Genomic DNA, 19,187 nt, shown 5'->3' on the forward strand with positions numbered 1-19,187 from the left:
TGGCAGTAACCATGGTGATGAAATCCCTATATGGCTCTCATACCATCTGCTGTAACCTAGAGCACGTGTTACCATCCACCTTCCAGCAGATCGTCACGTAGACTTCCAGAAAGACAAACAGCCAGGAACAGATGCATAAACTGCGAATAATTAGAACGTCAGTCTCCTAAATTATCTCCAAGCCTAATTTGAGATGTCAATGAGGCACTATTATACGTTTTAAACCAGTTTAAATATAAAGGTCAGGAGTTGTATGAACGTTTATTTGCTTGCAAGCGTGCGTTAAGATAGATTTTTTTTAGGAACACCGCGTTGTCCACACCTGATTATTAGTCATTCATTTCAGCTCAGAATCAGAAATCATGAAGAATTGAAATAGGACATAATGGGCGGAGTTTAATTCGAACGTACAAGAACATCCAATCGAAAGCCTGCTTTGTCTACGTCATGCGCCAGACCGGCCAATGACGGTGCTACGTTCAAATGATCAACAACGTTGAACGTTTTTTGAAATTTCCCCTGCAACAGAAGAACGCAAAAAACACATACTGCGTAATACCCGTAAGGGCTTGCTAATATTTTTTAGGTAAGTAACTTACGGTAATCTAATGTGTTGAATGTAATGCAGTATGTAGTATCTTATTATCGACATTGGGACATCCGAATGTTTTAACTGTTGAAAAGTAATTTGTTCTTTGAATCCTTTCTTATCGGTGTCCGGTCGCGTTGTTAGCCTACTAATGGCATTTTAGCACGTATGCAAAGAGTTACGTTTTATTATGTTTTATCTAGTTGATGAATGGTTTTGTTAATCAGTCTGTTTTGCATAAATATTATGCCTTGGGTTTGTTTTAGACTTTGTTTTACAGAAACTATAGCGGCTGAAGACATTACTCGCATGTAAATGACTACTAACGTTAGCAGTTAAAATTTAAGTAGCAACTTGAATTAAAGCTACAGGCATTATGTGTAAGAATGCACTCACATTACACTGACGCATTTGGCAGACGAAATGACTTTTAAGTGCATTCAGGTTAATGTCTTATCAGTATGTGGATTTACACTTATGCTTCGCATACAAAAGGACACCTTTATTGCCTTTTTCAGATAATGCTAGTTTATTGTGAGAAGCAACAGCATCTTCAATAACCATGAGTTGGGCTGTGGAAGAATGGAAGGATGGCCTTCCAGGAAAGGCATTACAAAAGATCCAGGAGATGGAAAGTCAACTGGACAAGTTAAAGAAGGAAAGACAACAGAAGCAGTTTCAGATGGATTCCCTCGAAGCTACTTTACAGAAACAGAGGCAAAAGGTCAGTTACATGGGAAGAAATCAAGATTTCCTCATGCATCATCTTGATGAGTGAAAGATTTGTATTATTTGTGTGTTGTGTTTACCTGTAGATGGACAGTGAGAAAAGTGAAGCCGCTTCCCTTAAAAGGGAAAACCAGTCTTTAGTTGAGTCTTGTGAAAGTCTGGATAAGACCAAACAGAAACTTGCACATGACCTTCAAGTGAAGGAGCAGCAGGTGAATTATTTGGAGGGGCAACTCAACTCGAGCAAGAAGCAAATTGACAGACTGGAACAAGACGTCAAAAGGTAAGTAGTTTGTGTTTAATATTTTGCGTTGCTTTTATTCAATGTTTAACAGCATTAAGTCATTTATATAACTTTGCAGTGCTTTAATAACTTTGCAGTGTAATAAACTGTCCGAATTTATTTGAACTGAAACTCTTGTTTTTCATTTAGATACAAAAGTGAATTTGAACGGTCCCAAACGTCACATGCGGCAGAAATCCCACAGTTCAATACACCACAAAAAACGTTTGCAACCCCAGCAACACCGAATCACTGGCAACAGGGTAAGATATGATTCTTGGCAAATATAAATATAATATAAAAAAGATACAAATTGAAAATCAGTCCAACACATTTTAACACTGTAACATTGCATCTTCAGACTCAAGAATAGGTGACTTACAGGAAAAATACAATCGAGAAGTTGAGGAGCGGAAGAGGTTGGAAGCAGAAATCAAAGTCATGCATGTTAAAGTAAGACAAGAATATTGCTGCTATAAATCTAGTCATTACATTTATTTACTATATAGTAAAAACAATGCACTCTCTCTTGTAACATTTTAAAGCTTCTCAATCAGTCATCAATGAGCCATAAAGACATTGCACGACAACAGTCAGGCTCCTCTATTTTTCCCTGGCAACAAGAACAAACACACAGTCATCAGTCACTGACTATGATGGAGACCCCCTCTAGAAGAAGAAATGGACCCTCATGGTCTTATGATGACACACCAATAAAGCCTCTTCAGCAGTTCACATCAGGGACTCAGAATGACACCGCTGGCTCGCAGCAGATGGAACAGATTAAGAATATAAATCAAGGTTGATCTGACCTTTCAGAGGGATTTAATTTTATTATATAAATGAAGATATGCACTTTGGTGATTTTCCTTATGATAAAATTATCATATCTGTCTTTTTTGCTTTCTTGTGCTGCCTAGATCTCAGGGCAAAGGTTTCGGAGTTAGAGCTCCGTCTTCAGGCTCAAGAGAAAGATGTGAAGAATCAGATCAATAAGTTCAGTGAAATTCAAAGTCAACTCGAGATGGCTAGGAAAGATCTGGCAGAGAAAGACAAACTCCTGAGCAAGTCCAGAGATGAACTCACAAAGGCAACAGGCCAATATGAGCAGTCAGTTTCAAAGGTAATGTTGGTTGGATTAAAGGGATACTTTACTACCAAATCAAAATTTCCCCATGTTTTACTCACCCTCAAGGCATCCTAACTGAATATGGATATTCTTGAAGAATAATGCAGTCAGAGTTATAATACCACAAATCATTTTACTTCCAAGCAGTAGAATGGGCGTGAATGGGTGGGGATTTTTTGAAGCTCCAAAAAGTGCATCCATCGATCAAAGAACTGTTCGTCATGGCTCCGTGGTCTTAACAAAGGTCTTCTGAAGCGAATCGATGCGTTTGTTTAAGAGAAATATCCATATTGACAACGCTATTAACGTTTATGTCTAGCTTCCGTCATCTCTCGAATGCGTGTGAACCAGAGGCTTGTTTTTCCGGTAGATGACGCAGGCGTGTTGTAAGTTCCAGTGACGAATGCTGCATTTTTCATTTTGTTCCAATAGGATAGCGTCTACTCTGGTGGGAGCTTTCGTCACTGTCATTTGCCGGAAAAACAAGCCTCTGGTTCACGCGCATTCGAGAGATGACGGAAGCTAGACATCAACGTTAAAGGAGTCATATGACACGGCTGAAACGAATATTATCGTTTGTTTTAGATGTAATACAATGTGTATACACGATTTAAGGTTAAAAAACGCTGTATTTTCCACATAGCGTGCATGTTTGTATCTCCTCTTTGCCCTGCCTCTCTGAAACGCGCAGATTTTTTACAAAGCTCATCGCTCTGAAAAGCGAGGTGTGCTATGATTGGCCAGTTAACCAGTGTGTAGTGATTGGTCGAATACTGCAAGTGTGTGACTGAAATGTAACGCCTCTTACCATATTCGGACATCATGTTCCCAAGCAATTGTACTGACAGGTGATAAAATGTCATCTGTACTTTCCTTATCAATTCGAGCCCGAATCTGATCCGGAAAATGAAGATGATCAAGCCGATACATCAACTTTGCCAGCGTGACTTGAGCAGGGTGTAAAGTATTGGTAAGGTTTTTAAAAAATATATTGTGATATATTTTTTCTCATGATTTTTATTTATATACGACGTTATAAAGATTTGCCGTTAGTGATCAACCAGTGTTACGCCTTGTCTTGTCGCGACTCAACTTTCTGCAGATCACAGAAAGAAACAACATGCACTACAACCACACGACAAACTCAACTCGCGTTAGTCGTAGAATCGTGGGGGTGTGGTTAAACGAGGCATTTCAGGCAGGTCTGGGTGAGCATTTGCTTTTAGATAGAATGCATCTTTTGTTCCGACACTTTAATTTTTGCAATTTTACGTGTCTAATACATGCATGGGCAAATTATAACACACCAAAGACACAGAAAAACACGTATTCGCGCCATATGACCCCTTTAATAGCATTGTCAATATGGATATTTCTCTTAAACAAACGCATCGATTCGCTTCAGAAGACCTTTGTTAAGACCACGGAGCCGTGTCGAGCAGTTCTTTGATCGATGGATGCACTTTTTGAAGCTTCAATTAAGTCAACACCCATTCACTCCCATTCTACCGCTTTGAAGTAAAATGATACGTGGTATTATAACTCCGACTTCATTATTCTTCAAGAAGAAAACCATATTCAGTTAGGATGCCTTGAGGGTGAGTAAAACATGGGGAAATTTTGATTTGGTAGTAAAGTATCCCTTTAATGTGTTTGACTGTTCCTTGATATAAAATAGTATACAGTACAATGGCTATGTTCACATTTGACTAGAAAAAGTTAACAATGGTGCTTTTTTAGTTAAAAAAAAAAAAAGCTTGCAGCGTTGTGGTTACAAATAGCAGCCGGCAATGTTCAGAGGCAGCATTTGTCCACGAAGGCAGCTCTGAGAGACAGGCTTCATAGCCAGCGTAACAGCATTCTATTTGAATTATAACCAGAGAGTGTCTTTGCAATAACTAATCACATATTTAAAAACTACAATGCTAATTTCTCGCTAGAAATGCAATCAAAAATGATTGAAAGTGAAAATTAAACTTACATTTATACAAAACTATGCTCCAAACTGCGTTTTTGACTGCCATTTTAGTTTTTCGAGCTTGATCCTGTTCAACCAATCACCTTCCTTGCATGTTGTTATGGAAACAACAAGTCTCGCTACTCGCTTGTCACTGGTTAGCTGTGAAAAAGATGCTTGAAATAGGTTTTTTTCTTTTTCAAAAGTCTAACTTTTTTCAACTTCAAAAGACACTCAAAGCTGCAGAAAAAGATTCCGTCGCTGGTGTTTAAAAAAGCGCTCCGGAAAACACGGTTTACTCCATAGGATTATAATGTAAAACAGACGCTAGCAGCTTAAAAAAAGAAGTCAAATGTGAACATAACCTAAATGAAGATTTGGATGTCCCTTACTTATGACTTCATTATAGTATATACATTTCATTTGGATCTTCATTCTGCGATCATTAATTCACCCTCAAAAACCTGTCATTCAAAACCTGTATGAATTTCTTTTTTCTGTGAAACACAAAAGAAGATAATTTAGGAAAGTTTTCTGTGTACATACAACAGAAGTCAATGCTGCCAATATTATTCAAAATATCTTCTTTTGTGTTCTGCAAAAGGAAGTTATACAGGCTTAGGTGAACTGTTCCTTTAATATTTACGTGTCATGTTTCTCAACATTTGTTGAAAATTGAACTTATTTTGAGTATAGTCATTTATATTTGGTTGCTTTGGTTTTTTCAGTGTTCATCAGTTGAGCAGAAGCTGAAGCAAGTAACGGAAGAAATGAACTGTCAGAGACACAACTCGGAAATGATGCATCGATCTCTGGAGCAGAAGATCAAAGACCAGGAGAGAGAGAGTCAGAAGGTCTCCCTACCGTCTCTCTTTTTTTAAGTCAAATATAGCTTGTGGACAGATTGATGTATATTTTAGGATATTGGATGGTCTTGTGTAAACAACATATGTTCTGATTTCAGGAACTCGCACAACTTCAAAGCTCACATCAAACTCTTGATCAACAGTTTAACCAGGTGAAAAATAAAATGAGTATGGAGATCCAACAAGCCAAAAAAGACAACAATGTTTTGCAATCTGAAATGGATAAGGTAGTGTGAATACCTCAACACTTTTAAGAGCATTGTTTTACTTGGTTGTTTGTTTTTAATTCCTTTTCCTAACCGAATGCTTATGACAACTGTATCTTTGGTATCACAGGTAACTGCTTTGAAGAATCGACTGGAGAAAGACCTGGATGAGCTGAAGCAGAAACATCTCAGGTCTGAGCAGGCCCTTCAGGCTACTCAGACGAAAGAGACTGAGATAAAGAAGAAGTTTGATGTGAGTTGCTTGTGTAGAACATACGTCTGAAAAGAACAGCTTACTGTATTGTTAATTGATTTAGATAAAATATTTGCTAATGGTTAGCTAATAATTATAATATAATATTATTATTTTATTATTATTAAATTTAATAATAATATTTTTGACTGAAGTATGTGCTCCTCGTAGGAAATGCAAAAAGAAAAGAATACTCTCAGTTGTCAGTTAGAACAAGGACTGAAGAGGGTTAAACAACTTGAAGAAGAAAAACAAAATATTGAGCAAAACCTTGCCAAAAACCGTACAATGGTGGATGATTTAAAAGGTTTGTTTTTATGTATCTCTGCATTATAATAAATCTGCAAAATAACCATTACATTTAGAATGGAACAAACCTGAAGAATTAATTTATGTAATTTCTTTTTCAGTTAAGACACAAACTCAGAGTGAAGAACTGACTGAAATTCGCAAAAAGATGGACCGTCAGAGTGTGTCGTCTGCTCAGGAGCTGGAACATGCCAAGAAAAACCTTGCTGAAATTGAAATGAAAAACATGAAGACTCAGGCTGAGTTCCAAAAATTTGTTAATGAGATTGAAATGAAAGCTAATAAGATATGTGCTTTGGAGAAAGAAAACGAGAACCTCAAAATGACCACAAACTCCTGTCAGAAAGAAGTTGCTGAGACGAAGAAAGAATACGAGACACTCCTCGAGTGGAAAACTGAAAAAGAACAGCTAATCAGTAATGCTGAATCAAACCGTGAGGAAATGCTGAGTAAAATTGCAGATCTGGAGAGAGATTTGGCCACTCTGAATGGCGCTCACGATAGTCTCGCCAACAAGCTGCAAGATTCAGAAAATGATAAGCTTTGCATCTCTGGTCAGATTGATGCACTCAAAGGGGAGCTTCTTAACAAGTGTGTGGAGATGGAGGAGAAAGGGAGAGCGTATGAGGAGCTGCAACATCAGTTCAGTGAGACGGATCAAAAACATACTAAGGAGATGGAAAATTTGAAACGGCAGATTTCTCAAATGCATGGACAGGTGAGCGAACTCGAAGCTAAACTGCATCAGGAAATAAACAAGGTTAAGGAAATGGAACAGGCCCATGGTCAACTCCTTGCAGAGTATGAAAGCGCATGTGACTTGGCTAAGTCAAAGGACTCCATTATTGAGATGAACCGAACCGAGATTACACATCTTCAGGAATCTATTTCTTCACGAGAGCAGGAGTTTGAGAAGTGTAGAGACGAGAAATGTACATTGGCAAAAGAATATGAAGACAGTCTTGCCCGAAACAAAGAGTTGGAGGAGGCTAAGTGGAGCATAGAACAATGCCAACAGGAAGTGCTTGATAAGATTGCGTCCCTGGAATCAGACCTGGCAACCCAAAAAAGTTCAAATACAGATATTCAAGGAAAATATGATGATCTTTCTAAACTCAACGAGGATCTTGTAGAGAAAGTGTTTTTAGCAGAAAAGAGGGAAAAGGAGCTTGTTAATGAAGTTGAAGCTCTGCTACAAAAGTGCAAGTCTTTCAGTTCTCTTGAAGAGCAGTTTAATACTCTTGTGGCTGAGGAAGAAAACACTAGAAATGCTCTCGAAAAAATAAATGAGCTGCAAGTTCAGACAGCTTCTGAGTTAGCAAGTCAGAAGACAATAGCAGAGACTCTTGCAAATCATGTAGAGGAAGAACAAAGAAAGGCCTCAATCTTAGAGGAGGATAATACACAACTTAAAGTGAAGCTACAGAAGTTTGAAAATGAAGCAAAAGATGTGTCAGAAAAGTATGACAGTCTCCAAAAACTCCACAGTGTTGTTTGCCAAGAGAAAGAAAACCATCTTAATCAGGTATCCATGCTTTCAGAAGCACTTGCTGAAAAAGATGCCTTGATCGAAAATTTTGCTGAAATACGAACCGAGCTTGAGACCTCAAATCAGTTGTGCATCACTCTTAAGAATTCACTACAGAGTCTTCAGAAACTGTACGATTCTTCAATCGAGCTAAATGTAAGTCTGGAAAAAACTTTACAAGACAGATCTGAGGAACAAGCTTTATTAGAGACACGCCTCAAGGAGCTCACTGAAAGACATAGCAGGGAGACTGAAGGTTTTGTCTCTGAAATGGAAGCTCATGTGAAGAAACAAAAAGGTTTGGAAGAGCACTTTAATATTCTTGGTGCAGAATTGGAGAGCAAACGTATGGAGGTCAGAAATGCTTCTGAAAAACTAGAAGTGGTTGCTCTAGAGAAGGCAAAGTTGATGGAAGATCTTGGCTTATCTAATGAAAAACTCAATGAGGTAACTGAATCCTATCAGAAAGTTTCAAAGGAACTCGAAAATGTACAACTAAATGTATTGCCAAACATGCCGGAAATAGAAAATCTTAAAGCTGCACTGACAGTATTGAAGAGCCAAGAGGAAGCAAAATCCAGTGAAATTAAAACATTAAAGGAAAAACTTCAGGAAGCACAATCTGAGCAAGCTAAAGGCTTAGAGGCACTGAAAGAGAAAAACATAAACATAAGTAAAATCGAAGTGCAGCTTGAAATGTTGCAAATGGACCTTGAAGACAATGAAACCTGCCTTAATGCATTTGATGCACAAGTAGAGGAGCTACGTGGCAACATCAGTGTTCTTGAAGCAAACTTAGGTGAAAGCGAAGCCCAGAAATCCACTTTACAAACAGAACTGAAGTCGGTTAAAGAAGACTATAAGAAGAGCATCCTTGAAGTGTCACAGCTATCTGCATGTTTGGAGGAAACGCAGAAGGAACAACAATGTAGTTCTGCATTAGTCGCTGAGATAGAGTCTCTCCAGGTAACCAATGAAAAACTGAAAGTTTCCCTAGAGCAAGAAACATGTAAGCAGGCAAACCTTGAAGCAATGTATAATAATCTGGTGGAGCAGAAGAATAAATTGGAATCGGCTTTCAAGGAATTAAAAGCAGATGCACAGAATACTCAAGGGAAAATGGATAGCCTCAAGCAGAGAAATGAATGTCTGGTGTGTGAGATTGCTCAACTCCAGTCTCACATTGAACAGCTTCAATCTGAGAGGACTCTTGCAGTAAACTCTGACCCAGACAAAGAGCCTACTGCATATGAGAATGACCCAGATGTGTCGCAAGATATTTGTGAAATGCCATTTGCAAACACGTCTATTTTGCCTTTTGAAGAAGATGCTGCACTCGTGCGTATTTCCTCTATTGATGATGAACAACCAGCTTCGCAAAAAGAGGCCACAGACTTGTCAACAGTTGAGGAAGGCCAACATTTACAGCTAGAAAAGCAAAATAAGACCACCGACCTTGAGGAGGTATCTCATGTTCTTGAAGAGACTGTCAGAACTATGGAGGAGCAGATGGGGGTTAAAATAGAGCAAGTGAAATTGCAGCACGCTGAGGAGATCAAGAAAATGGAAGAGCAAATGCTCATGATCAAAAATGAGTTGGAGGCCAAGCTTAGGGATAAACAACAGCACACAGAAATCTTGTCCTCACAACTGGAGGCGACCATGCAACAACTGCAGGAATTGGACCTTGCGTCATCCTCCTTGCTGGCACCTGAAACCTCAGAGGTAACGTACTTTGTGTTGTCATTTCTTGTTACATATGCATTATATCAGAGTTTTAACCTAAATCATTCTATTTTTAAGTGATTATTGGGTTATAGCACTGTTGACAACACATTGAAAAGTATATTTGATATAATCTCTTAGTCAATGCATATATAATTTTTATATTTATTTAAATATTTGTTCTTTTTTACAGGGAGTGAAAACTAATAAATCTGACGAACAAGATAACATACAGAATCCTGATCAGTCAGACTCAAGTGAAAAAACACTTGTGGAACTTACAACAATTAAGGAAACTCTAGAGAAGCGAGAAGAGGAGCTTCTACATTTGCAGTCTCAGTTTGAACTTTTGACATCTGAAATGACGATTAGAAGAGATTTGTGCTCTGAGCTGGAGGGAAAAGTCTGTGAAATGGAAGTAGAAAAGGAAAACTGCACAGTCAAGGTTACATCCATCACTCAGGCGAACCAAAAACTGAACGACTACATTGTAGAATTGACGAATGAGATTGATTCATTGACATTACAACTGCAGACCTCCAAATGCCAGCTGTCAGATGTTATGGAGATGATGGAAAGCTTGCAGGTCGCTAAAGGTGAGTGGAATGAGAAGTACTTCCAGACCGAGAGCGAACTCAAACGGGTGCGGTCAGAGAAAGCCAATCTGGAGAAGCACATCCTGTCCATGGAGGCTGACATCGAGGAAATGCAAGACCAAAAACAGAAACTGGCAGTGGAGCTTGAAGCATCAAGGAGGACAAATTGTAGCCTTGAACAGCAACTCCGTGCCTCTGTGGAAGAGGGTGGCCAGCTTAAAGAAGAGCTTGTTCTTTGGGCCGAGGAGAGGGAGAGTGAATTGCACTCGCTACTGAAGTGGAAAGAAAAGGCTGAGCTGCTAGAGAATAGAGATGCTGATGCACGAGAACTTATAAAAGTGCTAGAAGACGACATTAGGGCTGGAAAGAGACAAATCGAAGTGACGTCTGAACAAATCAATGTCCTGCTTAAAGAAAAAGAGCAGGTTATGCAACAATCAGAACACATTGAGAATACAATGACTCTGTTGAAGGAAGAGAATACAAATTTGTTAAGCGAATTGAACAATTTAAAGAACAGTGATAATTGTGCCTCAAGAGAGTCTGAAAATCTGTCTTCTAAAATCCATTCTCTTGAGAACGAGAATGTCAGGGTATCCCAATCCCTGGAATCCTCCCTCTTGGAGAAGGGCGAAATAGCCTCCAGGTTGATTTCTACTCAGGAGGAGGTGGCTCAGATGAGGCGGGGAATTGAAAAACTAAAGGTTCGAATCGAATCCGATGAGAGGAAGAAAAACCACATGAGTCAGCTGCTCAAGGATGCACAGAGGAAGGCGGATGCCCTTCAGGACAATATTGAACAGCTTGAGAGAGAAAAAGATATTTCCGAGCAGAATCTAGAAGACGCATTTCTGCAGGCAGAGACCACCAAAGCTGAGCTCGAGGAGCTACAGGCCGAACAACAAGAGCTCACCAAGAAAATTGAGGAGATGACCAATGAGCTAAGAGACCTCAAGGAGGATAAATGCAAGCTTGAGCAAGAACTTCAGCGAAAGAACACACTCATTGAGGAGTCGGAGTTGTCCAATCGAGAAGCTTCTGAGAAACTTAAATCCATTGAACAGGCCATGGAAGAGGCGACAGTGAGTCAACAACAAGCAATACAGGATTTCCAGTATAAAGTTGGTGCCATGGAGGAGGAACTTCTATGCTGTAGAAATGAGCTAGAATCTAGTGATCGTAAAGTTCAGGATCTCGCCTATCAGTTGCTGTCATTACAATCTGAAAATAGCCAGTTTGCACAGAGAGTCCTTGAATATGAAAAGTGTCAGACGGAGCTCCATTCATCCAACCAGTTACTCATGAAAGACCTCGAAATCAGGCAAGAGGAGTTCAGCAAAGAAAAGGCACAACTTCAGTCACAAGTCACTGAACTGCAGGCATTATCTTTAGTTCGGGAGGAGAGAGATCAGCTGCAAAATGAGAAGGTTATACTGCAGTCTACTATTGCACAGTTGGAGAAGAATGCACAGATGCAGTCTGCAAGGATTGAGGACACGCAGACAAGTGTTACATCTCTGGAGAACCAACTCAATGCTATGCAGCTCATGAACTCAGAACTGACCCAAAAGGTAATTTTGCCTGTTAATGTTCCTACTTATAGATACTAATTTAAGCCGTTTTCAGATTGGGCTCGTTTGCTGCGGTATGAACTTGAGTGCGATTTTTCCCAGTGCCTCCCGCAGCTTTGGTTTGGTTTCACACTCAACTTGATTCTGCCAAACCCTGGTGCATTTGCATTTCATCTTACGTCATCAAAAATGTCATCAACACTATCATCTCTTACATGTGTTTTATTGAAGGAAATACATCGCAATCGGCTTAAACACATGCGCAGGTCACTTTACTTCCTCATCAAGTACGCACCCGGGTCCTTGTTGCTTTAATATCCATACAAACCGTGCCACAGTTCGAGAGCAACCGAACTCAGACCACCTCATTCAGGTAGTCTCGGGTTCGTTAGCCAGGTGCGCACCCGGGTTCGCATGACAGCTTTCACATTAGTGATTTTTCATGCGAACCGTGCCCCGTTCCGAACTAAACGTCAAGTGTAAAAGCCACCTTAAACCAGTCTAAGCTGTTGTTCTGTTTTTTACCCAAAAAGGAAAATTCTGTCACCATTTACTCGCCCTCAAGTTGTTCCAAACCTGTATAAATTTCTTTGTTCTTTTGAACACAGAGAAAGATATTTGGAAAATTGTCAGCAATTTTCCATTCTGGGACATCAGTCACTACCATAGTAGAAAATAAATATTGTATATATTTTTTTGTTCTGTTGAACACAAAATGAGATATTTTGAAGAATTTAGGAAAGCAAACAGTTCTGGGGGAACTTTAATTTAGCATAGTTTTGCTCATGAATTCATAGTTGTTTTTTATTTTTCAGTTAAATGCGCTGAATAAAAGCAGTTTGCAACTTCAGATGCAACATCAGCGACAACTTTGCGAGGCAAACGAAAAGCAAAACGCCCTGGAGAATAATCAAAATCTATTGACTTGTCAACTGCAGGAGGCTCAACAACAAGCTGAGGCATACAAGGTAATCATTTTCTTCATCATGATTTACTATTTGGATGATTTTCAGGGAATTTGTGATTGCTCAGTTCTGCTTACACTAAACAATATTCATGGCACTTTTTAGGTCAGTTTAGAAGCTCTGACATTAAAGAAACATGGCCTAGAGAAACAACTGTCCGAGATCCAAGAAACTCATGATGTTCAGGTGCTGGAGAACAACAGGAGATATGAGGAGAACCTGAAACAGGTACAGCAACAGGTGGGTAGATCAGTTTATCCGTTTTTGTTTGCAACATGAATGGTGTTTTTGCAGCAATCTATTTATATCTAATGTTTTAGATTTTTAGTGTTATTTGTCATTATTAAAGTTTGTTGAATTTAAATGGAGTTTTAAATAACTGAAAGGCAGAGTATGACTTTTTTATACCTGGTGGTTACATTATAAGACAATATATGAGTGTTTACAGTGATATGCAGCCTTGTATTGGGTGTTGTTTGTGTATTTGCTTTCTTTTTATGGTTTATCGAAGTGGTTGGAGTTGTTGACGACAATGACAATAAACTTGACTTGATCCCATTTCTCTCTTTCTGTTTGCTTTGCAAATAATTACACACATACAGATGTGACAAATATGTGACCAAGTTATTTATCTTCTACAGAATGAGATGGACGTCAGTGCATTGAAGGAGAAAATGACAGCAGTTGAGGAAAAGTCTGCACAGTATCTGTCAGAGCTGAACAGCTGCAGGTCTCAGGATGCAGATGTGGTGTCTGCCTTAAAGGAATTGCAGATCAAATTGGAAACTTGTGAAAAAGACAAGGTATTGTTTGCGATTGTTTTTTTTCTGTAGGACATGGTCAGACAAGGTTGTAGCACGTATTGTATGTTATGTGTATGCACAGAAGTGTAGTAACTTTAAAACATTAATACAAAAAAATTAAATACCAGCACAAAATATTTAGTTTTCATTTATAAAAATATTAACTTTTTGTTTTCTTTTTGATCCCTGTAGGCAGAGTTGGACTCAAAGTTTGTAAGCTTATCCAAGGAGAAAGACAGTGCTATGAGTAAGATCAGTTTGTGGATGAAGTCATGCAAGCGGCTGGAGAGTGAGAAACAGGCACTGCAGGGCGAACTTGAGAAGACATTAGCACTTCAGCCTCCACAGAGACAAGGTATGAGCCGAACCTTCATTCACAGCATATTAATCACTTCACTTGTGGTCTTAGACCTTTAAGCCTCATCCACTCTGCAAATATATCAACCTAATTTATATTTAAAAAGAATTGTCAGAAGTTGGACTTAACAGCATCTGTCTTGTTAGCAGGTGACAACAGCAGCAGTGATGCTCTGCAGGAGGAGCTGCAAGAACTGAGAGAAGCTCTGGAGGAGAAGAGCCGCGAATCTGATGAAAGCATGGACAGATACTGTAGCCTCATGGTCAAAGTTCACAAGCTAGAAGAGACCAACGAAAGCCTCAAGAACCAGGTTAAACAGCTGACCGCCCAGGCAAAAACCTCCAAGAGCAGAAGGTCCCTCAGGTCTGAGAAGAATGGCCTGGAGAACAGTAAGCCCGTGGAGCGTGCAGACAGTATGCCAGCGGTGAAAAGACAAAGAGCAGATGACACTCCAAACAAAGCGCAAGAGGCTCTACACAACATCACTAAAAGACTCAAAGCTGCAGCAGCAACACCCAAAGCCGTCCAAGATGATGAGGACTTTAGACCAGAGGGTTTGCCCGAATTGGTGCTGAAAGGTGAGAAACATTATCACAGTTAGCATCAATCAGCTGTTGGTTTCAACTAGTCTTTTGATTGCTAGACGCAGTGTGTGATGCATTTTTCAACGTTGGATTGAATTTTACACCAATGGTTGCTGTTTTTACAGGCATCTGCATAACAGCAATGTTTTGTTTCTGCTCAGGTTTTGGAGATATTCCTGTTGGAGAGATGAGCCCATTCATCATACGGAGAACCACAGAGCAGCGATGCAGCCCTCGCCTGGCTGCCCGGACCGCTGCAACTCAGCAGAGTCCAACTTCCACTGAACCATCTGTGCAAATCTCCAAACGGACAGCAGAGGGCAGCACATCAAAGACGGTGAGAAAAGAACCCATGACCTTGCCTGTGAATGTGAAAACCATTTTTTGTGATTTTCTGTTTTCGAACATAGAATATGCTTTACTGTATGCAGGATGAGTTGTAAAAATATACCATTAATCTGGTTTTCACAGGTGGGGTTTCAAATGCATAAAATTCATTGATTATAAACCCAACCTTATATTTAGTTGATACCTTAAGGGAAATATTAACCTTATTATACCGATGTTCCAACAATAATGTAAGATCTACTTTTCAGTGAGAAATATATGTATATTTATGATAGAACTTAACAAAATTCATGACATTGTGGCTGCAATAGTATGAAATTAAGAATAAACGCTTAATGCAGTCAGCTTTTTCTTATAGAGCTGTACACATATGGAATACTGTACCTACAGAGATAAGAACGATTGCACCTTTTGCTTCTTTTCTGCATCTGTTAAACAGTGGCTATTGGATAATCAAATATGTCTTCATGAGATGTAGTGCTTTTTGCTGGTTATGACTATGCTTATTGGAAAATGATGATTGTTTATTGGAAATTAGATATTTGTATGAATCTATGGACATTTACCATCAACCTGCCTGGGACTATGGATGAAAATTAGCCTGTATGGCTAAATCTGGCATATTTACATGTACTTAAGTGTTCATGTTAATAAATGTGCATTGTCCCCTTTTAATTTTTTTTTTAATGTTGTTAAACAAGACACATACTATATGCAATATTACAAACTCCCAGTGTTATGAAATGGCTGAAAACAGTCTTTCACCACAGCAGGGCGCCATAGACCTTCACTGTCTTTGCATTAGGTGACCAGACGCTCACGGATTTATTCTTTAACTTAGAATATCCACAATATATTTGTATCTGTTATTTCTAATCACTTGCCGAGATAGAAAAGCTACAAATCTGGTTGCCATGACAAAAACTATGTCTTCTCTCTTGTCCATCGGGCTTCATTTTTGCGATAATGACCGGTTGACTGTATGAAATCGGCACATGACATTTCAGATTAGATGGAAAGCCTTTAAGTGCTGTGAGGCATTAAAGCTCACCTGTCATCTCACTTCCTTCTCCACTCTCCTCATGTCACCTTACCCTGGGTCTGAATTTCTTGGATATTTGCCCATTTATCCTTCAAGAATTCAAAAGGAGGCTAGGACCACATGCTGCAAAGTAACTCTCTAATGTCCCAGAGACCCTTTATAGAGACGACGTTTAACATTTTATCAAGGCCTGTGAATACATTTTAAACTGTTTGAGTTTTAACATCACAGAAGAATTGAAGTTTCTCAATTAACAAGTATACTTGGAGTTGAACAGATTGGCAGGGTGCAGGAGGGGATGAGGGCAACATTAGTCAGCTCACAGCGAAGCCAATTTTCAAGCAGTATGCACTATTGGTTCTTGTCCTGAAAAAACATGCTGGTTATAAATCATTTTTTGCCTCTTGAGGATATCTTGATGTATGTTGTGTCTGGAAAGACCACTGTAAGAAAGAAAATGTATAGTCAAAATCTAGTTCAAAATAATCAACAAATACAGTATATTTTACAGGGTTTTCACTAGGGAATTTTTTTTTCTCTTTTTTCTTTCTCATTCATTATCCCATTTCATCCAGAAATATGTAACGATACAGAATTCAATAGCAGCTTCCGGATTACCCAGATATAATGACATTGTCTAGCTCATACAAAGTTTAATTTGGAAAATATATGTTTGTGTCATGCATGTAATGCCTACAGTGTTTTGTTTTGTTCTTGAAAAAGATAAATGCCTGAGAAAACACGGTCTTAAAGGGATGTATAATTAATATATACTGTAAGTGTGGAGGGAGCCGATGACTGATTGATTGGTTGGTTGGTTGATTGATAGCAAGCATCCTGTGTTTATACATTTTTGCTTGTCCACTGCTTTGCACTTCCTCTAGAGATGTATGTGTTGTGCAGTCAGTCCAGTATTGCAGTCTGCTAACATCGTGTTCTTCTTTCTGAGCCAGGTGCCTGAGGCAGTCCAGAACAGTGCTGCTGTTTTGACTTCAGTCTCTAACAGTCCTCAAGCAAAGACCTGTGAAAATTCTGTGACTGGTGCAGAGAAGATGTTGTCCAGACGTTCTCGCAGCATCAGGAAATCCCCTGAGAAAAGGGTCAACGTCTCAGGGCAGCAAAACGACAACTGTCAAGTCCAGTGATTGGCCGCGATGCCATGTTACTTTCCAGAGTTATATCATTTCTATAATCTGCAGAATGTTTTTGACATTTGATTCATGCACTGGCTTTTTAGCTTTTGTATATAATATTCTAGGGCAGCTGTATTATATTCATTCTTGTTTTCTGTTGCATTTTCACTTTCTTCAATTAGTTTTTTTTATCTTTGCTATTTTAATCACAAAACAACTGTGTTTTTGTCGTTATTAACTCATTGTTTTTCTTTTTGTATGTATTATATTGATCTGATTTTATTTTCTTCAGTTTTGTTTTATGTAAAAAAAAACACACTCCATGTTTACCTTATGCCATTGCGCTTCCTTCACTACTAAAGTTCACCCTAGTGTTTCTGTATTTGTGTTGTCTAAAAATTTATCACAGAATTTATTGGTAATCAATAATGTAGTGTAGTTGATCATGCAAACATTAAGCTGTTTGTAGATCTAGATATTATTATTATTATTATTTTTTAATGGGCACATAATATTCCAGCAGGAATGCGATTCATTTTGTTCAGGTTCCAACTAGACACAATGTCTCCTAGGATGGATGGACAGACGACGTGTACAAATGTTTTTGAGTTGATTCGATTAGATTTAAACTTTTTGTTTCATTCACATTTTAGCATAAAGGCATATGAAAAGCTTACCTCAGCTCTCCTCCGATGATGCATTGTCTCTATCTAGCATGCACTGTTCATTAATAACTACCTTTGATGTATTTCTCATGAAAGTTCATACAAAGATCCCACTCTATTCCCAAATTTATTGTAATAGCATATACTAAAAAATTACTCTATCGTAAGCACTCTACTGAGGTCCCATACCACCAGTGCTGGAAATTAAACTAAATGATGCTCTAGTATAGTGCACCTGGTGAAAATTCCATTACATGACTGACTGTGCCGGGAATGATTTCTTGATCAAAGTCAGAGATTCTGAGGATCACCTGTAGAATTAATCACTACATATTTGTATAGATTTTACACTGGAGGAAAAAATTGTAGGCTGAGCCTGTACTTTCATGTCAAGAAGGTCCCCAAACTGGCAGCTGGCAAAGCCCTTGATCAGATCACTGCTGAGTTTGTCTTTTGCTCTATTGGAGTTGCCAATATATAAATTAACTATAGGTAAAAAATCAATAATTGCTGTTTTTATTTTGATGACTATGCACAGGCTTATCTGATTATATTTTGACATTGCCCGCACAAAACTGAAAAAAGATATGCTGTGAAACCTATTAGAGCATACACTCATAATAGAAACAGGGATCTTGATAAGCCCTTCATACACAGTTCACATAAAAATGTCCTCATTTATTCACCCTCATATCGTTTAAAACCTGTATATGATTGTTTTTTCTATGGATCACAAGAGAAGATATTTTGAGTAATGTCTCAGTGGTTTTGTATCCATACAATAGAAGTCAAATGAGATCAGTGTTGTTTGGTTACCACTGTTCTTCAAAATATCTTCTTCAATATATTCTTTTGTGTTCATCAGAAGAAGGAAAGTCATACAGTTTTGGAATGACATGAATGTACCGTATGGGCAGCTCCAACCTTTAAACAGGAAAGATGCCTTTTTTTCATTTTGGTTTTATTGTACCCTGTAGTTGGTCTTTCTGCGGGAGTGACGATTAGTTTAATTTTAGATATCTCAGTCTGTGCACGCTAAAATATGTGACATAATTCAATATCCAGAAGAACAGTTTGATTCCTAAATGAAAGATATATTGAATTTACTCAGTCTGGATAAGATTTTCCCTCTGTAACAACGCAAACCACTTGTAATTAAAAACCCTCAAAGATAGTCTGCAAAGTTACATTTTGTAGTTTTATGCACATTTTAAAACTTTAAGGTTCCTTTTGATATTGATGTTTTAGAAATAACCCTACACATTTCGTAGTCTCCGAAGCTCAGAGTTCAAGTCCACAGTGGCTTTAATTCATTTGCATTCAGTTCACAGAAAGTGAGAATGTACTTCCCTTATCCCTGCTGCTGCCTCTGTTTCAGGTTCTCATTGATATTTTATTTCTACCTCTCATTAAAATGCTCCCCCATACCTCCCTCTCAGTCAGCAACATCTTGAGAGAAAACCAATTGATGCTGAGCCAACACATCCATCCATACTAAAAATAGAAGGCTCACCCTAGTAAGGGGTCAATGAAATGCTCAATTAATTT

At 38.6% G+C, this 19,187-nt stretch overlaps 1 protein-coding gene across 2 annotated transcripts; it reads left to right on the forward strand.

Annotated features, from left to right (window-relative positions):
• Positions 1 to 116: 116 nt before the first annotated feature.
• Positions 117 to 18,127, forward strand: cenpf (centromere protein F). Of its 2 annotated transcripts, none has more exons than XM_057344659.1 (20): positions 117 to 586; positions 1,108 to 1,313; positions 1,405 to 1,601; positions 1,752 to 1,864; positions 1,963 to 2,054; positions 2,147 to 2,402; positions 2,522 to 2,724; positions 5,416 to 5,541; positions 5,652 to 5,780; positions 5,890 to 6,012; positions 6,184 to 6,319; positions 6,423 to 9,574; positions 9,768 to 11,741; positions 12,557 to 12,709; positions 12,812 to 12,946; positions 13,348 to 13,509; positions 13,702 to 13,864; positions 14,014 to 14,445; positions 14,613 to 14,788; positions 16,795 to 18,127. In XM_057344659.1, the coding sequence occupies exons 2-20, from the start codon at positions 1,152 to 1,154 to the stop codon at positions 16,984 to 16,986; spliced, it is 8,076 nt and encodes a 2,691-aa protein (XP_057200642.1). In that variant the 5' UTR covers positions 117 to 586; positions 1,108 to 1,151; the 3' UTR covers positions 16,987 to 18,127. The 2 variants fall into 2 exon arrangements, with proteins under 2 accessions (XP_057200642.1, XP_057200643.1); XM_057344660.1 differs by having other exon boundaries at positions 14,017 to 14,445.
• Positions 18,128 to 19,187: the final 1,060 nt, after the last annotated feature.

This window comes from Triplophysa rosa, linkage group LG10 (genome assembly GCF_024868665.1).
Source record: "Triplophysa rosa linkage group LG10, Trosa_1v2, whole genome shotgun sequence".
NCBI lineage: Eukaryota > Metazoa > Chordata > Actinopteri > Cypriniformes > Nemacheilidae > Triplophysa > Triplophysa rosa.